The 18,571-nt window shown below is 44.0% G+C and overlaps 1 protein-coding gene and 1 long non-coding RNA gene across 2 annotated transcripts in view; both read right to left on the bottom strand.

Annotated features, from left to right (window-relative positions):
- Positions 1–1,758: 1,758 nt before the first annotated feature.
- Positions 1,759–6,385, bottom strand: LOC125940435 (uncharacterized). The gene is made up of 3 exons (XR_007463650.1): positions 6,283–6,385; positions 3,857–3,897; positions 1,759–2,080 (listed from the first exon to the last, which is right to left on the bottom strand). It is a non-coding gene; the product is annotated as an uncharacterized LOC125940435 (long non-coding RNA).
- Positions 6,386–8,305: 1,920 nt separating this feature from the next.
- LOC119463664 (neprilysin-1-like) overlaps positions 8,306–18,571 on the bottom strand; it is a 39,300-nt gene continuing 29,034 nt past the window's right edge. The window contains exons 9-11 of the mRNA XM_049655312.1: positions 17,450–17,601; positions 9,830–9,888; positions 8,306–8,375 (exon numbers count right to left, since the gene is read on the bottom strand). Coding sequence (XP_049511269.1) covers positions 8,306–8,375; positions 9,830–9,888; positions 17,450–17,601 — 281 coding nt within the window. The remainder of the gene's footprint in view (positions 8,376–9,829; positions 9,889–17,449; positions 17,602–18,571) is intronic.

The following is an 18,571-nucleotide window of genomic DNA, read 5'->3' as shown; positions in this document are numbered from 1 at the left end:
TCTTCGGAGATGCTCTCGACGCCTCGGGCGCTGCAGCGCTCGCCGCTACGGGACGACAGGGCGCGGAAGGACACATTTCAGGTGTGTTCGCGCTCCTTATTGGTCGAAGAGACTTGTACGTTCCACACTGCTGTACAGATCTATGAAACAGAGTATACACAGGGGCTCATACTCCGCGGCCAAAGTTGTCCATTGGTGCACATATTCAGTGAAACATACCCAAAGCCATTGAATGCTTTTTCCCTGCTTGTCAATTTGGGTACATACCCATTCTGAGGCATTGGCCAAGAATGGAAACATAGTGGGCCAAGTGCCTCGAACACAAATTGCCAGGCGCGCGGCAATTTTTCGTGCATGCGCGCGCTCCTTTCACGCTCGAAGAAAGCTTATGTATAGGTAAATAAGCTTATGCTTATGTAGCACGTATTGAGCAACATAACGCTGTATCAGAAGTTTTTAATGTTGCTCTAAAAGCTTCTCATTGACACTTTTCATCTTATAATGTAAGAAGCTGATTGAATAATTAAGACTATTTATTCAGTTAGGCGAAATACAAGAAATAAGATGAGTATCTCCAAATGAAAGCAAACAACATAACATTGTTTGTGTCTAGTTACCTGGCATTTGCATATTTTTAAATCTTGGTGCATAATAATTGGGACACTCTGTATATATATATATATATATATATATATATATATATATATATATATATATTAATAATTATAGTATACATATTCAAGTATGTACATTATAATTTGTTATACACCTAATATATATATTTACTTAGTGCTCACTGTGACACCCAACAGACCCAATACCGCATGTGATGCCTGTAAGGACATTTTAAATACATAAATAAGCATATATATTGATTCACTGGTGAATCAAAGCGACTGTATTAAACTGATTGAATTATCGTGAAATGCGGGTGAACGGTCGGCACTATCACTCACCGGTAGAATTCCCGGTTGTAATCAGTGCATTGCACGCCGTATTGAATTTGGCACACATATGTAACTTAGAACCAGAACTTTGCAATTTTTATTATTTTATTTGAAAAGGAAAAAATACATTTCAGTGGAAAGGGAACGCGAGGAGCAGGCTGGCAACTGTCACCGGAAGGGGTACAACATCTGCCTACTCTTTAGAAAGGAGGAGATAGAAACGTATAAATGGATGATATGAAGATAGAAAGAAGGGGACGAATGAAATAGCATGATTACAAATACAAAGGATAAAGTAGAACACACATTATAGGTCACACACAGTAGGACCCGTCACTGCAGGACACACGACTAAAAAATGCTAGATAGAAGAAACGGTTTCGAGTTACAAACGTGAACCTTAGTTAATTCTAGAAAAGTAAGGAAGGTGCGATGACCCTTATCGCGCCGAGACGCACAACGACTTCGTTGCAAACATTCGTCTAGTGCCGTACACCGCAGGCCAAGGACATGATAGCCCCTCACTAGGGACATGCGCTGCGCACGTAGACAGACAGCGTGCGTAGAGGCACGCAGCGACAGGTCGGCATGTGCACTTTAGGTGAAGCAACGTTGGAGAAAAAGCATAAAGCATCCGTGGTGTGACAGGCCAGCAGCTACCAGAGCCTGTCCGTGTCTATCCCTCACAATAGCGTCCGAACACCAGCGTCACCTCACGGCAACACAGTATTGTAAGATTTGCACAATGCCCCCCCCCCCCTTTTTATCGGGCAAGGCCCTGGGAAATACGTGAGCTGCAATAAGTTGCACTGTAAAGAACTTTATTTTTATATTTAATAATGGCAGTCCAAAGGAGACAACACCACATATCTCAGCTTGGGCAGAGGCATCATTCTGCCTCTAAATGCACAGTATAAGAGCACCTATTTTTCTGAACAATTGGTAAAGTATGGAATGTTGTGCATGGCAAATGTTCCGCCAGGAAATGGATTTAATTTTTGCGCTTTTTAAAGGCATTACGACGCTCCGATCTCACAACTATATCACAATTGTCATCCGATTTCATCATCTGAGCGTCTGTACAATTGAAGGCCAAAGCGAACTCTCGATATGTCCTAAGTGCGAAGTTAACCCTGAAAAAAATATAAGTAATATGAATATTTGGTCGTGTGAGCTCAAGGACACGACATATCTGAACACAATAAATATATCTTATTTTTTATGTAACACAAACGGGTCACCCAACTGGTTACCCAACCTAACATATGCTACAGACGCAAGAAATACATAAACTTCTACATGTATGCAAGGAATGAATTCGAAATGATGTGCCTCCGTAAATGTATTTGCCGCGTATGGCCTTTTATTAAAACGTAAACTCAGTAACATCTTCACAACATTTATGATTGCATGGGCTTTTTCAGCTTGCGGATTAACATATATCTTCGTCAAACTGGACTTAGCGTAGAAGTCTTTGGCAATGTAGGGTAACTTGCTTGCACAAAAATATTTGCTGTTCTTGATATCCTAATGAGACAAAGTAGCACTTTCAGTTCATAAACTTATGAATAGAACGCAGAATATGTCATGTTGCCATCAAATTCTGAAATCAGTCTCTAACGCTCGCCTCATAGCGGCGTGGTGATGCCACGTCCCAGATTTCTACGAAGTGGTGTATATGCACAAAGTGGTGTAGCTGGCAAAATTCCAAAAAAAAGCCTACATTTCGTCAGTCCACAGCGTCAGGAAAACAAACTAGACTGTTGAAGTTGCATGTCATCTTGAATCCCATCGAAACGAAGTGGGTGTAAATGCAGAAGACTGCGCTGTCCGTGTGGAATAGGCCTCACGAGTGGTAAAGGACAATAAGCAAGAGCGAATCCCACAGCAGCGCCTTCTTCACAGCTGTTTAGCCCAGAACGAAACGAGAGACAACATGTGCCATGCGCTCTCGTTAGCAGCACGTCCTTTTAGTTCTATAAGTCTAAGAAAGTGAACTATTTCCTCTTCCTTTTTTGCACTCCTGCCACAAGAAGTAGAAGCAGTTCAAGGAAGCAGAAATGTTGGACACGGTAGTGTAGTCGCACCACCCGTACAAGTTTCAAGTGACCTTATCGTTCAATTCCGTCGTTTCCTAGAATGCACTCTAGAACACGTGCGAGTTCTCACGAAGTCACGGGACACGGATTCATTGCGCAGTATGAAAATATCGCCTGATACAATGCTTGTACAGGAAGCGAGGTGATATCCTATAGCTAAACGGCTTGTCGCAGGCAATGTAGCCGCATAGGCCAGCAATCACATCCGCAGCCAGACGCCACCGATTTATTTGCGAGAGCGCGCAGCTCGCGAAATCCGAGGTATGCGCAGAAACGCGTCTAACTGAAGCTCAAGGACGAGGAAGGCGAAGGCGCTGCTAGAGGGAGTCCTTACACAGGTCTTCTCATCGGAGTCATAAACGCAGGTCTTTCACTTGGACCTGCTTGCTAGAGGTGCAGAGGCTGTGGAGCAAAAGGATGTCTCCGTTTTTGTGTATTTAGATAGCACCTGCTGAGCTAATCCTTCCTCTTAATCTTCACCTATTACGCGTAAGTCTTCAAGATGCTTTGCTAAAATGCCTCTCCATAGACACCGAATTTAGGAATGCCTCTCTTGGTTGTCGGGAATCAAAAATTTTATTAGGACGGAACTATCCGTTACAACGAAACATGTTGCGCCATTTTAGGATGTGCAGAAATATTTCTTTGAATTGTGCCTACATCAATTAGCTCTTCTTTTTCACATACCTAGCGTGCAGCAAATCTAAAAATGCCAATAAACGTATTGCTACATACTCTAGTACCCTGCAGCTTTTAGAAAATTACTGAAATTTGAAATAAATATTCTTAAATATATAGATATTGCCTTACCGGTATTCATCATCATCGGCCCCATCAGGTCCACAGTGGCGCTAATCAAATAAATAACAATCTTGAAAACCAACATGTCAGCAACTCTATGCATTATCAGTACTAATTAACGGTGATTACTATCATGGTCTCTATATAATTGCTACCAGAGGCTAATTCACCAAATTGTTTGAATTAAATCGAATCTTACGAGTAAAATCAGAAAGACAAAGGCAAGATTCTACAGTACACTGTAGCTGAACAAAACCCCCATGGGGCGCTTTGACGTAAAATAATTCCAAGCTAATTTTGATTCCAATTTCTGTAATCAGCCTCGATGATTGGTCAAAAGGTTTTCAGGCACTCCCAACTTCGCCTGTCCGTCACGCGACGTCACGAAAACCGCGATAGTTCCCGTTTCATATACGATGTACACACTGAGTAAGCATGATTAAAGCGCACAAAAGAAAAATAATTATTCCTGAATCGATGCCTTTTCGCCATTAGCCCTCTGCTATTGGTCTATTGTTTTCTGGCTACGCCCACTTCGCCAGTCTGTCACGCGACCTCACAAAACCGCGAAAACTCACCAGGTGAAAGTGACGTGCACGCGAAAAAAATTCATTAAGATGCCGAGCAAAACTGAAAAATTTTCTGAATAGCATAGACTGTCCCATTCCGAAGGTAATAAATAGAAGATGGCAGCCCGCCTATTGCTCAGGCCCTCACTACTCGCACCTGCCGGTGAGCTTGCATTTATTTGCGCATGATAAACCTTTTTGTGTGGCAGAAAAACGTGATCGAGCCCTTTCGGCATGCATACGACATCGCCCCGCCAAGTCTTCCTTGCCGAGGATCCGTTTTAGCAGCATTGTTATCTTTCCGTTGCACGCCGCCGCGTTTTTTGACCAGCCACGCCAAGCTAAGTAAGGCGAAGCGGACCAATCGGAGAAGCCGGCACCACGCTCTTCATGCGGTTATCTATTTTCACTGTGCTGGCTCGGCCCCATCGAAACCCTCTCCACTACAGCGTGCTCCTCACCTCTTGTCAGCCACTTAGATAAATAAAGAATGTCACAGTTTCGCCCTAAGGGCGAAGCAATGAATGCGATAGCAACACAGCAATGTCATACGAAGTAAGGTGAGCGGCTTTGCTAGCAATATGAATTGTAGTAAACATGAGCTGATTAAGTAAGCAGGTGTGCTGCGGCGTAAGTAGACCGACATGAAGAGAGACTCGATGACCACGAGAAGGCGCGTGTGAAACGGTGGTGTTGATGAGAAGCGCTTCCCGTGGGCAGCGCGCGTGCGAAGGGACACACCTGTAGTGCTGCACTGCCGATCCGGGCAGCACTGCATGTGTAGCGTGCGTTCGAAAATGTGGCCCGACTATTACTAACTGAATGAACAAGCGTGGTGCGAGCGCGCACAAACAAACATGAATAGATCACACTGAATGACTGGAGACGACTGTCAAAACGCTGGCAGCGAGCGCATACGCCGCCGCGGGCGAAGGTACGTGTGGTCTATCGCTTCAACGGAAACTGAGCGGCGAATGCACGGCGCATGAAGGTCAGAGCCGTGTGGAGATAAGAGACGGTGCGGGTGAGCGAGCGACGAGCGCGGTTGTTGGCAGAGTAGAAGTGCGCCCCCCCCCCCCCCCCCCCCGCGCGCGCTCCCTCCGGCGCTGGCTTCCCGCTTCCTTGCTTGCGCGTGGGTGATTGAGTGCGTTCGCTCTCCGTGATAGCGCGCGTCCCCGCACGCTTCCGCTCGGGCATACGACGCGCGGCAAAGATTTTATCTATAGGGAACCTCACGGCGACGGCCGACGGCAGAAACCCGGTTGAAGTGTTCATATAATTGCTATCGTAATAAAAAAACCGCTGCGTGTGGACAATGTTATTGGTTTTGAAAGCGAACAAAGGTGACCTCCGATAAACTAGGAGAGTGTTTGATTGGGTTGTTCAGACAACGCTGCGGGTCGCCGCCCGATGCTTGCGTCGGTGGTTACGTAAATTCGACGTCAGGAGTTTGGAATCAAAACAGTTTCAAGTCATTTTACGTATTAGCGCCCATGGTATCAAAAGAACAATTCTGAAACACTGGTTTTATTTGTAGTCAGTTTGTTTGATTTATTATTTCTTGTAGACTGGGTAACATTGCTGGGTAACGTTGCTGGGTTATAACAATAGTAGGTGACAGCCTTCAGCTGAATCCGGCAAACGTGGTGCTGGATACTGCCATACCATATTAATGTGAATTGCGTGAGCGCACAGTACGCCGACGTGTCCTATGTTTACTCTGACCCACTTTCGTAAGACAGAACCAAAATAACCGCTACGTTAAAAGCGCTTCACAAGACAAAGTTATTCTTGACTATTATCATTTATGCTGGAACCGTAAACTGTTGTAAATCTTATGTTTTGATCGAAGCATGACGAGCTTACCCTAGCAAATGCCGTGAAGAAATTCCGCAGAGGCTTTGGTATGTTTTTCACGTTGAAATTCTGAGTAACTTTCTCCACCTTCTGATACCATTTCGATGAACGCCTGCGCGGCCAGAAACAATCAAACAGTTACCCATTTCGAGTTGGGCTACAAGCTTTAACACTATTTAAAGTGTACTATTCCTTCCATCTTTCCCACTGAAAGTTTCACTCATGCAAAATTTTCTTTTTGGCCGTGGCGGCCGGGGTGTAAAAATAGAGCTGTCAATTATGAGCGCAATGCGGTGACGACGCCAAGCCATATTAGTCTCGTGCGCGACCGCTCCCTTGCGCTGTGAATTACGCTCCAGTAACGTCAGCTGGGGCACTCGCTTCTGTCGCAAGCCACGCTCCGGCTAGAATAGTTTCATTTTCATGGGCTTGCTCGCGCTCGGACTGCGTGTTCTAATTACTATCTGTGCTCCATTTACTACATTTTCTAGCGATAGTTTATTAAATGCTAGCGTCAGGCAGACAACAAATGCTTTATATTTATTGTACCTTCCATATAACAACCCGATACGATAGCCCAGGGGCTTTGGCGCTGCGCTGCTATGTTTAAGGAGGCTGATTCGACCTCGCAGCGGCGTCCGCATTGCGATAGGAGCGAAATGCAAGAAAAATGCAAGAACAAATGTGTATACTGAAATTTATGTGCTCAATGAAGGACGCTCCATGGTCAAACTTTTCCGGAGTCCTTACTCTGGAGTGTCTAATAATAATATTGTAGTATCTCGCTTAAAATATATGAATTGTTTTGTTTCTTCAATCTATTTTTTCTTCATATAACCATAGCCGTCGCGGGTATAGACACGATGCCGATATTCAGTCTTACAGAATCGTGTGGAGCGTGTAAATTAAAGTCTACTCAGCTTTGGACATGAAGCAGGATCGCTGGTTATATTTGCTAAATTCTGCGCTGACTAAGCGGTATTGTGGTTAAATACCAATTTTAAAGTTCGCTCTTATTTCTAGTCACTTGTATGTTTATATCAAAACGTTTTTCATAACGAAAAGTTCATAATTTCTCTGACAAGCGGTTTAACTCCAACATTATTTGCATCTCACTCTATCACATTTCATAATCGTCAAGCGGCCATTCATAACGAACCCGCGTTTTGCTGCCATTTAAAGAAAGTAGAAAATGCCTTGAGACTATTTTCCTGCAAACAAATCTCATTACCATTTTTTTTCTTAAAAAATGTAATGTTTCCTTAGGTTAGCTTTAGGCTATTTAGTTCGGCGCACTTTCAGACTACCGTAAAAGATGGGAGCAAAATGATAAAACACCCGTGTACTTAGATTTAGGTTCACGTTAAAGAACCCCAGGTGGTCGAAATTTCCGGAGTCCCCCTCTACGGCATGCCTCATAATCAGATCATGGTTTCGGCACGTAAAACCTCATAATTTATTTTAAATTAACTACCGGAAACTACTTGCCAACCATCACTAGCTTTATCAGCGTATGAATAAATATGTTGTGTTAAAAAAGAAAGAAAACGCAGGAAAGCTTGTGACCATTTGATTACGTCTTTGTACGCCTCTTTTCTTTTTTCTTGTGTGTTTAGCACTCGAGCTACTTATTCGGCCAATTACCAGCAAATCTAAACTTACCAATTTTCTCAATTTATTTTTAAATACGTATGACGCGCTTTCAGAGCAACACAAACTGCAAAAACTGATCTAAGCAAGGGTTGTCGCCTGTTTCTGTTACGCGATAGCACTCATTCTCATCGCAGGATGAACCATGCCACCGAAATGTGTGCACTTCCAATGGCAGAAGCAGGAATAGTAAGAATTACGCTGAGCTGACCAATATGCGGGAGCGACCACGTTTTGCTGCCATTTAAAGAAAGTAGGAAATGCTAAACACCCCAGAGGGATCTCCTGGTTTCCTCAGAATAGCATCAGGCGTCTCTCTATAAGGCATTCAAGCACCAAAATACCTGGAACGCCCTCGTATTACGACCCACATTTTGAGAAATCATATCTCAAAACTCTTGTCATCCAGAAGATTCATTTCAAGTGAATACTCCTTGCAATCCCACCGGCTCCTATTGGTAAATTGCAATATGGACCGTAAAGTGTTTAATTCAGGATCCGCTTGGAAAATTTTTGTCATTAAATTTAATATGTGTTCAGATTTCTCGTGCTAGTATTGCCCGCCTCTTCCAATAATCCAGCTCAATGACATGAATTAAGTTATTTCACACGGGCGATTTTTACAAAATCCGGAAAACTTTAAAAATGATAACCCGCATATTGACACATGCACCGCGCATGGACTTGGCTGTGGTGCTTCTAGACGGCACAGCATCTACAGAGAAGTATGAGAGATAAGCCAGGCTGCATTTAGGCCCCACACATGACGCGTTTATACGGTGGTACAACAGTGGCTACATTAGTTCAATGTTAATTGCATTAACGTCGAGAGCGATCATAAGGTGAATTCTGCCAGAAATTTATCTTACTCTCAATACTCTGGCGGATGGATACTGCCATCATACGTTCCAGTAACCGCACCTGCGACGAAGCAGACCCCTGTACTTCATGCTTAGTTGAAATCCACCTTGAAACCCGGAACCGCGCATTGGTTCATGAGGCATGCCATTAGGGAGGATCCTGGACTAACTCTGACCACCTGGTGTTTTTGAACATGGAGCCAAAACATGGAAATCACCCCCATCATAACGGCCTCCGTGGCCGGAAACTTATCACGCGACATCACTCTACAAATCACCGTGCCACAGCCACTAAACCTATTCTGACTCATAACTGTAATATGGCAGGCAGCCGCCCGTTAACAGTCATTGCTGTTCTAATCAATTTGGAAGAGAACAATTTTCTTCTGCAGCATAAACTTGTATAAAGAATTGAATTTTTCATAATGAGCCGGAACAAAGATCATTTTGCATTTTTCTAGGCTATGTTCGCAACGAAAGAAAACAAAGAGGTACGGCGGCAGGGCGATCGATCGTCCTAGAACTGTATCACCCACATTGTGCTAACCGCAGCCGATAGACATCATGGCCCATTCTGTATGATGTCCCAGCTAACGTTAACCAAGCTGCTTAGCGAAAATAAAAAAGAAAGGTGCAAGAAAAACAGTGCAAGAAACCATATTAAGGGTAACAGTCTACGGTCTTCAGGCGTCTAGCGACCATACATCGCTGGTTTTAAACTTCTATCTCGCAGCATATTTTATCATTTTTTTCTTGAACAGCTTAACTGACATTAACTAGCACACACAGTACAGATTTGAATAGCCTGCACAGGCATTAGAGGCGCCGTATGAACATACTAATAGAGTATTTCAAGCTATTTTCACGCTAAAAATCTAAATATGACTATCTCCATAACTTCCAGGGTAGGTCATCAGATATATTGCCTCTCATTTGATGATGGGCGTGCACGCTACACTTACGAATTTGCGTACCGTTCACGCTACGTTTGCATCCTCACTCAAGTCAAAAAGAAGTGTGCGGAGAAATTCTTACATTGTACTGACGTCCGTAAGCCAATGTGGTCCAACACTTTCAACCTTAAAGTTTCCCGATCACCCTTACGCTGTAAAAAAGTGACGCACATATTTTACCGGCTGAGTACAAAAATCAGAGAGGCTCATATTTCAAAATAGTTAGCTTAGGATGCTTCAACAGATGCAGTTTACCAAACCGCGCTATCTTTTTTTGCTGTATATTTATGAATTTGTAAACTTCAGGCTTCATTTGATAACCTACGAGATTTTTTAGTAAACTACAATGCCTTAAACGAAACTTACTCCTGCAGGTGGTTGACTTCAGGTTTCGCTCTTACGTTCAGCAAATTTTGTTCATATCGGTTAAACAGTTGTTCGGTGACATTATTCATGCGTTTCGCATGTATACATGAAAAGCAAATTTGTAGACAGCCCCGAGCTAAGGCCTTCTCTTAACACAGGCACTATAGTGTAAACTCTTGGTTCCTTTACACATTTGACAGCACCATAACCATGGGCGCCGCCATATTTGCCCACATGACTGCCCCCGCGAATGAGTGCCTTCTGATCGGCGTTTGCTCGCTTGTTTACCATGGCCACAGTGGCCACAGACACTGCTGAGACAGCCGCTATTTCAGCCACAATGGTGAGCAGTGAGTGGGTAGGCGAGACAAGAGTTTCGCCATAGCTGCAGAGGCAGTGTAAGTTTACATTTGATTTATTCATTCTGTCTGCGCTGCAATTGTAATAGTGCGCAATTGTAATACTCGTGAATGTGACTAGCGCAGCAGCCTAATGTTCGCTTTTACCCTTTATATTCTAGTCTTGACACCGGTAGATTTGTAGGGCTGTTACATCCGCTCGCTTGTATTCATGGTGAGCCGTATGCGTAACCACTTCATTCGGCAATGAGAGTGCGAGCGCGCGCAGAAAATCACGGTGCCTTTTTGCGACCTCTTCCGAACACGGTGTTTGGTTCCGAACGTGTATTTATTGTCGTGAGAGCTGATCTGATAAGTTGAGAATGCTTTTATATTTACTTACAGCAAGGAATAAGTCTATTCGTGTACGCGGGGTCAAAAAAGTTGCAATTGTGGCCGAGCGATATCCCCTTTTGTTTGATGCCTTGTGCAGCAAGAAAACTCGCAGTGCCCGCCTATTATTTCATGTTTGGCTTCGCTGTTCTGGAAAGTCAAGTTGCTCGAGCATGTCAGTCACGCTTTCGGGACTGGGTAATGTCGCGTTAGCTTGCGCACTTTTCTCAGTTAAACATTACGCGGTATTTTGTGCCAGTGAGGGCGAGAACGCTGCATCGCTGCTGTAGGTGGTGTTAGCCTGGAAATAATTGCCCGTACTTAGCTCTTGCGTTCGTCTTGCGTGAAGTTGTCCATGACGAACGGTCGTAAATATGGGCACCCCTTTTGCAGCTGAGGTTTACGCTCGCACATAGTCTATAACCACACATTGAAGTCTTCACAGTTCATGCAGTTCACGGCAGAGCACGTCTTCTCTCTTCTCCGCCACATTTTAAATAAACAGTACTAAACGATTCCGGGTCTGCCGGCGGAACGTTGCTGGAACGGCGGGAGCCATCTGATGCCTACTTGCTCTCGATTCAGAAGACGTTCAATGGAGGTGGCCCTATGGCGGCCCTTGGTGCGTGGTTGCTTGTTGTAAAAGGTCTATATTGCAGGCCACATTGCAGCACTGCGGTGGGCGCCTAGCAAATCAAGGCCTGGACTACCAGTCGTGAAAGTAACGGGACCAAGCTTGTATTCTTAGAAAACAGTAATCTAGACCGCGAAAGCAATAGTAAGACACGGCCGGTAATCATATATGCACTTTTCCAACAAAAAACTGACTGATTCTAGTCTTTATAATCTTTAGTAGTCCGGGAAATGCTATCATACAAAGCCAAAGACACACAAACATAGCAATCATGACGCATTGGTATTAGGTACACATCATGTTTGAACTATGTTAATAGCATTGTTATTAGCTAAGAGTTACATGATGTGAAATTAATATGAAATACGGTCAAATTCTAGGCATGTTGTGATATTCACATGAAAACACGAGGACAATGAGCAACAATTAGCAATAAACAGAATAAACACGCGTTGGCGACATCAAAGCAGTGATGTGCTCCTTCGCCATATATATTTCATCTGGCCCCCAAAAAACGACCTGATAAAAAATAGCCTCCCTTTTCTTTGGCAATCACGTGTAAATTCTTGATTTGTAACGTTCGGCAGAAGGCATCACCAATAGCTAAACGCAGCTATCGCTTAACTGTTCCAGAATCTCAATCAAACGACAAATACTAACGATACATTTTCTTCAGAACACGTCCTTCGTTCAATAAAATTGTAAACTGAGGAAACTCGTATGCATTCACCTTTTGGTACGTGCAGTGCTCATAAAGACGGGGACAAAGAGAACAAATGCACTGGACATGCGCTGATCGGCCTTAGTGATCCAGTTTCCATGCATGTCCAGTGTATTTTTTCTCTTTGTGAGCGAAAAAATGTGCCCGCCTTTCCTCTCTCTCTTTCTTCTCTGTGTGAGCGCTGCACGTACCAAAAGATGAACGTGGTTCCTTGTCACACGACTATTATCAAGACTATATTTTTTTCATTTTTCCATCGGCTTTTGCCTTGACTATGCTTACATGGTACCCTATATCGCAAGAACAAGAAGGCATGGCTTAGATGAAGCAGTGTGTAGTGCAAAGAAACGAACGGTTGGCCGCGCACCAGAATGCTTCTATTACTTCGACTTTCTCTTCTCTCCTTTCTTCACATCATTGTTCTGCGCACATCATCGTTAAAGCCTATACTGTACACCCATGTGCTGTTCGTACCACCAAAACAACCACATCATTCTGTTTTAGATGAGAACTCAAAGTTTTGAACGGACGTCGGAGTTGCATTAGTCTCACTCGTACCTTTACAGTCAACTATTAAGAAATGCGTTTGAATATGACATCAATGCAACAATATATCTCGAAACTTTTCATTGCTCAAAAGTGCAAGAGTATTCTAGCGTCGTACATAGAGTGCGAAGCAGGAGTCGGACGGCGATACCTGTGCCTCTGCGTTTATGAGACAGTAATTAAACCACTGTAATTTCGTGACAATAGGAAAACCCCAAACGATTTCTGCGACCTTTCAGAATCATAACCGAAACGCCAGCGATGGATATTTCTCCAATACATAGACATTGAGGCACCTGCCACGCGCGTGTCCGGTTCCGATGTAAGTATTCCGCTGTCCTCGTACACACTTCGGCTCACCACAAGCGCGCACGTGGAGAAGCGAGCAAGAACTATGGCGCCATCAACATTGAACTAATGAGCGTGGATAATTACTGCTTGAGAATTAACCCTTCCAAATTTAGACTGGTGCTTCGAACAATTCGTACTAAGCGTACAAGGTCTCCAATATGCACATACATAAGTAGACATCTTTGGCCATTTTCTTAAACGGACCCTGCAACGCTCTTTGGGCATGGTAAATAATTTACACTAGACGCCAGATAACGCTTCCGTGAACACCTGAGCCAAATATTACTCAATTCCAGGCTGCCGGGAACGCACGATGCCTCTTTCAAAACCTCCCATGCTTTCCTACGAACCGGTTCCGTCAAACCCCCGCCCATTTAAACTGCACGTAATGATGCAATTGCTCGCCCATACGACTATTCGCTAGATATGTAAAAACTTCACGATAAATACTAACTTTATGAATGGTCACAATAGTTTATGGAATTGCAACAATGTTCTTGATTCGTGACGTATTAAAATTTTAAGAAATACCACTGCGTTCGGAGTGCGCAAACAAAAAATCAGTTTTGTACTTCCAGTGTTCGGCGGCCTTCGTCTGCACCAGCTGTGCCGCTTCTGCCACAACGATAGATCGTGGCGTCACTGAAGTTTCACTGACTGCCATCAGAGGGTGCCTCTGTGTGTTCCAGTGTAGGGAGCCTACATGCAAGCACTGTTTCAGTGTGGTGACAAACGAAAATTTTGTCCTCTATTTACCGCCAAATTTGGTGGGCAACCATTTTGGTCCCCATCCCCAGTCTTTCTGCCTTCTTTTGTCACGCTCTGATGTACTCATGCTGGCACGCGATCTATTAAATTTGTTTATCTTAGTTTTCCACCAGTGCGCACAAGAAACCTGCATGCATCTTTAATATACTAGTTGCATTTTCCTTTTATTTGAACACATCGAACTTACTTTTCTATTGCATGTCGTGCGACACATATAAAGCAGCAAGTTATGAGGCACGATGGCGTGCTCGTGGTAGTATTACCTCACGCCAAGAATGTGAACTACATTAAGCGTTGTTGCTGCCTCCCAGTTGTACATAATATATAAAGGGTGTTTGTCGAAGTGTGCTGTAATAAAGACTCTCCTTACTAGTCTGTTTAACTAAAAGGTAGGCGTGCCGTGTACGGCGCTCAGACGCGTCATTTGTCTCTGGTTGCAGATGCCAAAGTTTATTAGAAGAAGTTAATTAATTTCACGTCACCAAGGGTTGCAGGAAATGTTATCTGTCAGCTGGTCTTTCGCCATTTTGTGCCCCAGATTTAACCCGCCAATTTAGCTGGCGGCGGCAAGTTCCCTTACAAAGGCTGTCACCACCCTAAAACAGCACTTGCATGTAGGCTCTCTATTTCAGTGCGTCGTTCGCTTGGCAAGCAAAATTTCTCGCACACACTCACTTGAACGCAAGTAGACGCGCAGCGCGAGCGTAAACGGCGTTTCTCATTGTCGCAGCTCCGGAAGTTCACGTGTTGACGTGCTTCACAAGCCTTTTGTTGGAAGTCAACTTCAAACTGCGACGTCGGCGTGCACTTGTTGGCTGCGAAGGAGGAAGTGCGCTGAAACATGCATTATCCCGGTTGCGGCAAGACGAGCAGCTTTGTCAAGCCTTGTTAGGTCATAGCCTCCTAGTTTAGTTTAGCGTGTTGAAGGCGCCAAAACCGGATGTGGTGGCGCTTTGTGAAAATCAAAAACCAAATTTAAACGGCGTACCGTTGAGTTGGCGGTGCGTTACGGCTGCCGTAGCCTCCGCAGTGCAAGCTTTTGAAGAAGCAGCGGGAGAACCGCGGAGGGGTTAAATGTGACGTTTGAATACCCCTAACTCCGCTTCTACCAACTCCGCTCTTTCCTGTTTTGATCCTTTCTTTTTCGTCTTTGGTTGCGTCTTCACGCCATGGAATAAGGGTTTACATTTCTTTGGCTGCAAAATAGTTCTAAAATTCTGTTCATTCATGTCAAATTATAAACAGCGAAGCTGTTTAAGCCAGCCGTAATTTGTGGTGCGTAGCAAGAAACTACCAAGAAAATAAACTTTCTTGCCGAGGCGGGATTTGATCCCGCATGCCCCCGGTCCCAATGCGAACGTCGTAACCACTAGGCTATACAGGCACGCCTACAGAGCATGCATTTATGCGAACCAAATGATTGGGTTCGAGCGTCGTCATCTTCGTGCACAGCTGGCGCGTACGTACGCTCGTGCTCTGCGAGGTGAAGAGGTTTTGCGCACTATGAGAGTGCGTTCCAGCAGACCCGCTCCATGAATGCGTCTCTCTCTCTCTCTGTCTCTCTCTGGGACTTACAGTCCTTTACTGTGCGTTGCATAGCGCAGCTTGCAACACCGACACCACGTTCCAATGCCGACACCGCGTTCCACCGCATTGCAATGCGTTCGAACGCTCGTGTTCTGCGAGGTGAAGAGGTTTTGCGCGCTATGAGAGCGCGTTCCAGCAGACCCGCTCCGTGAATGCTTGTCTCTCTCTCTCTCTGGGACTTACAGCCCTTTACTGCGCGTTGCATAGCGCCGCTTGCAAAACCGACACCGTGTTCCACCGCGTTGCAATGCCGACAACGCGTTCCAGCAGACCCGCTCCGTGAATGCGTCTCTCTCTCTCTCTCTCTCATTTTCTTTATCTCTCTCCCGAGCATAGCGCGCAAAAGCTCTTCTTCACCTCGCAGAGCATTGGCACGAACCCGTGCCAACGCGCCAACTGTGGACGAAGACGACAATGCTCGAACGCATTCATATGGTTCTCATAAATGCATGTTCGGCAAGCCTGGCTGTATAGCCCAGTGCTAACGACGCTCGCCTTGGAACCGTGGGTACGCAGGCGAATCCACCTCGGCAAGAAAGCTTGTTTCTTTTTATTTATTTCTTCATTGTTGAAGATGATAGTTTCTTGATACGCACCACAAATGACGGCTGGCTTAAACAGCTTCGCTGTTAAAATCGTAAAGTACGACTTAACAACCTACAGAGATGATATCGCTACATCGTAATTTGAATGTACAAGAAACATAATTCTGTAACGAAGAAACTTAAACGCAAATCCCTTTTCCGGCATTGCTACCGCACTAACAACTGCGCGCCCGTCTAGGTTACTTGCAAAAACACCGAAGAACTCGAAGAACCGAAACACAGAAGGGTTCCATATGGTGCTCGCCTCCTCGGCAGCGTAGGCTCCCTACGGCACCTTTAAACGGCAACGGCGCGCAGAGGCGGAGCTGGAGATAAAAGAAAGCTACAGTTGCCGAGAAGCCTGACAAGCATTCAGGGATCTCTGAATGCTCTCGCGTTCCACTCCCAAAGGCAAAGCTTAACCGTCCTCCAACTTTGTTTTTATATTTCGTAGGCTTTCTATATTTACCAAAAAGTGCACAGACAATCTGTAGCTTGCCGGAAGCACCCCATTTTGACGTGTATTACGATTTTTTTACAGCCGCATAATGAACATAATGACAAGTGGATGAACAAAAAAGAAGCTGAAAACTTACTTAGATTTTAATAATTGCATAACAGGAAATAAAAACCACTCGCTGTTTCTCAACAAGAATAATAACGACGTGCACTTGGTTTTATTAGTGTAGACTAATCCGGGATTTTTAAGAACTCGGCCCACGGTGGTTCGCACCAGCTATATTTGTGTTTTTGTAATATAATAAAATCACCGGTCGCAGATATACCAACTCTAGTTCTCGAGATGGATTACTCAGCAAGGCAGACTATGTTTGCACAAAAAAATTATATAAATATTTGACCAATTACCGAAGTTTTAATAGGCATGTTTTTATAGGCACGCCATGTGGCTATTTGAAAGTCAGCCGTGAGTTCGCTAGGTCTATCCACTTGGAATGAATTCTCAAGGTGACATCAGTTTAGAGCAATCATTGCCAACGTGAGACGAAATACATTGGCATCCCAGTTATTCCTGTCTTTCAGAATATCAAATGGCGCTTTCATTAAAAGTAAGTGGAACAACGGTGCATTTTTACTGCCAGTCCGACAGCACATATCTCAAAACTGGTGCGACCATCAAAATGTATCCCATGTCTATTGCAAACCCACCGGCTACTATTTGTAAATTTCAAGATATGACCAAAGTAATTAGTTACGAACCTAACTTTAAAATTAGGTCAATTAGACAATTATGCCTCATTATAAAAGTAATGTCCGTCTCTTCGAGCAATCTAATTCAATCAGTTCTAAATGCGATAGCAATTTTTCATGATTCTGCAGAGCTTAGAAATATTGTTATGATACGCTCTTACAATAATGACGTTTGGCGCAACATATAACGTAATTACTCTGAACCAGTGTTCTTACTTCGAATTTTTCCTGGGAGTGAACTTTCAATTTTTTTGCACTGTTCTTTTGTCGACTGTTTTTCTTTTTTAAACAAGCCAGACGTTCTCCGAAGCTTTTTGTTGTGTTTTTGGTCCACTGATATTTTCCTTTCCGTTCAAGCCACATCCTCCCTAGAAAAAAGGAGCAATTGAAGTAATGTATTTTCCTATGGAATGTGGAATTGGTCTTCTTGTTATCTCTAATAGTATGTGCAAAATTCAGTACAAAATAGGTTCGTCAACACGAAATTATATTTCCCAACAAGCCACCCTTATGAGCGCTTGCAAAAGACTTCATAGGTCGTATGATGGTAACAATAAATCTCTAGCAAATTCTCTTGAACAGTGAAGGTTTGTGGTCGAGCAGTACTGTCCGCGTCTTAGCTGACGCTCAACTAGGTAATGGCAGTTTCGTCTAACGTCTGAAGCCGTGACTACTGTGACATCCTCCTACACCTTCGACTAATTCAGGATAGCAGTGTATTCAGTAGTGCCACTCGTGTCAATGATACACGTGAACCAACCAGTGGATGATTCCAGTCCGAATGTAAAACACAAGCATTTTTGTGCAGCTGGCCGCCCTACCTGCTCGCAGAAGTAATTTGCTCCAGGCCTAGCTGGCCAGACCTAGCCGCAAATGAAGGCACATGTCATGTGTAGATACGTGCAAATTAAGTTTACACACATTGCTTCCTGCAAATGTTCTGCGAACACGCCCGTAGAGCAGTGACGAACCATTTACTTGAGGTCTTCAAAAGAATTGTTCCTTTTGACGACTTGTCATTCTTTCAAATACTCCACACAAAAAAAAATATCTATTTACGTATCCACGCATTCCTTCAAACTACGCTCGCTAATGCATACAGGCATAAATGCCATTCTTCAGACTATAAATAGAATTGACGTCAGAAGTTGACAGTGCGTTGATGTACTTTACGTCTTTGTGGACGTGACGAGATCAGCTCCAAATTTTCCTTTGAAAACATCCCTGCTTAACTACGTGTCACTCACGATTATGGCCGAAAAAAAGAGCCGTTAGTAAAGCACTATCTAATTTCTACAAAGCACATTTTATGTTTTGCGTTTTCATTTTCTGATATTT

Source organism: Dermacentor silvarum, chromosome 9 (assembly GCF_013339745.2).
Source record: "Dermacentor silvarum isolate Dsil-2018 chromosome 9, BIME_Dsil_1.4, whole genome shotgun sequence".
Taxonomy (NCBI): Eukaryota; Metazoa; Arthropoda; class Arachnida; order Ixodida; family Ixodidae; genus Dermacentor; species Dermacentor silvarum.
The sequence above is the reverse complement of the archived record's forward strand: the minus strand, read 5'-3'. Positions and strand labels throughout refer to the sequence as shown.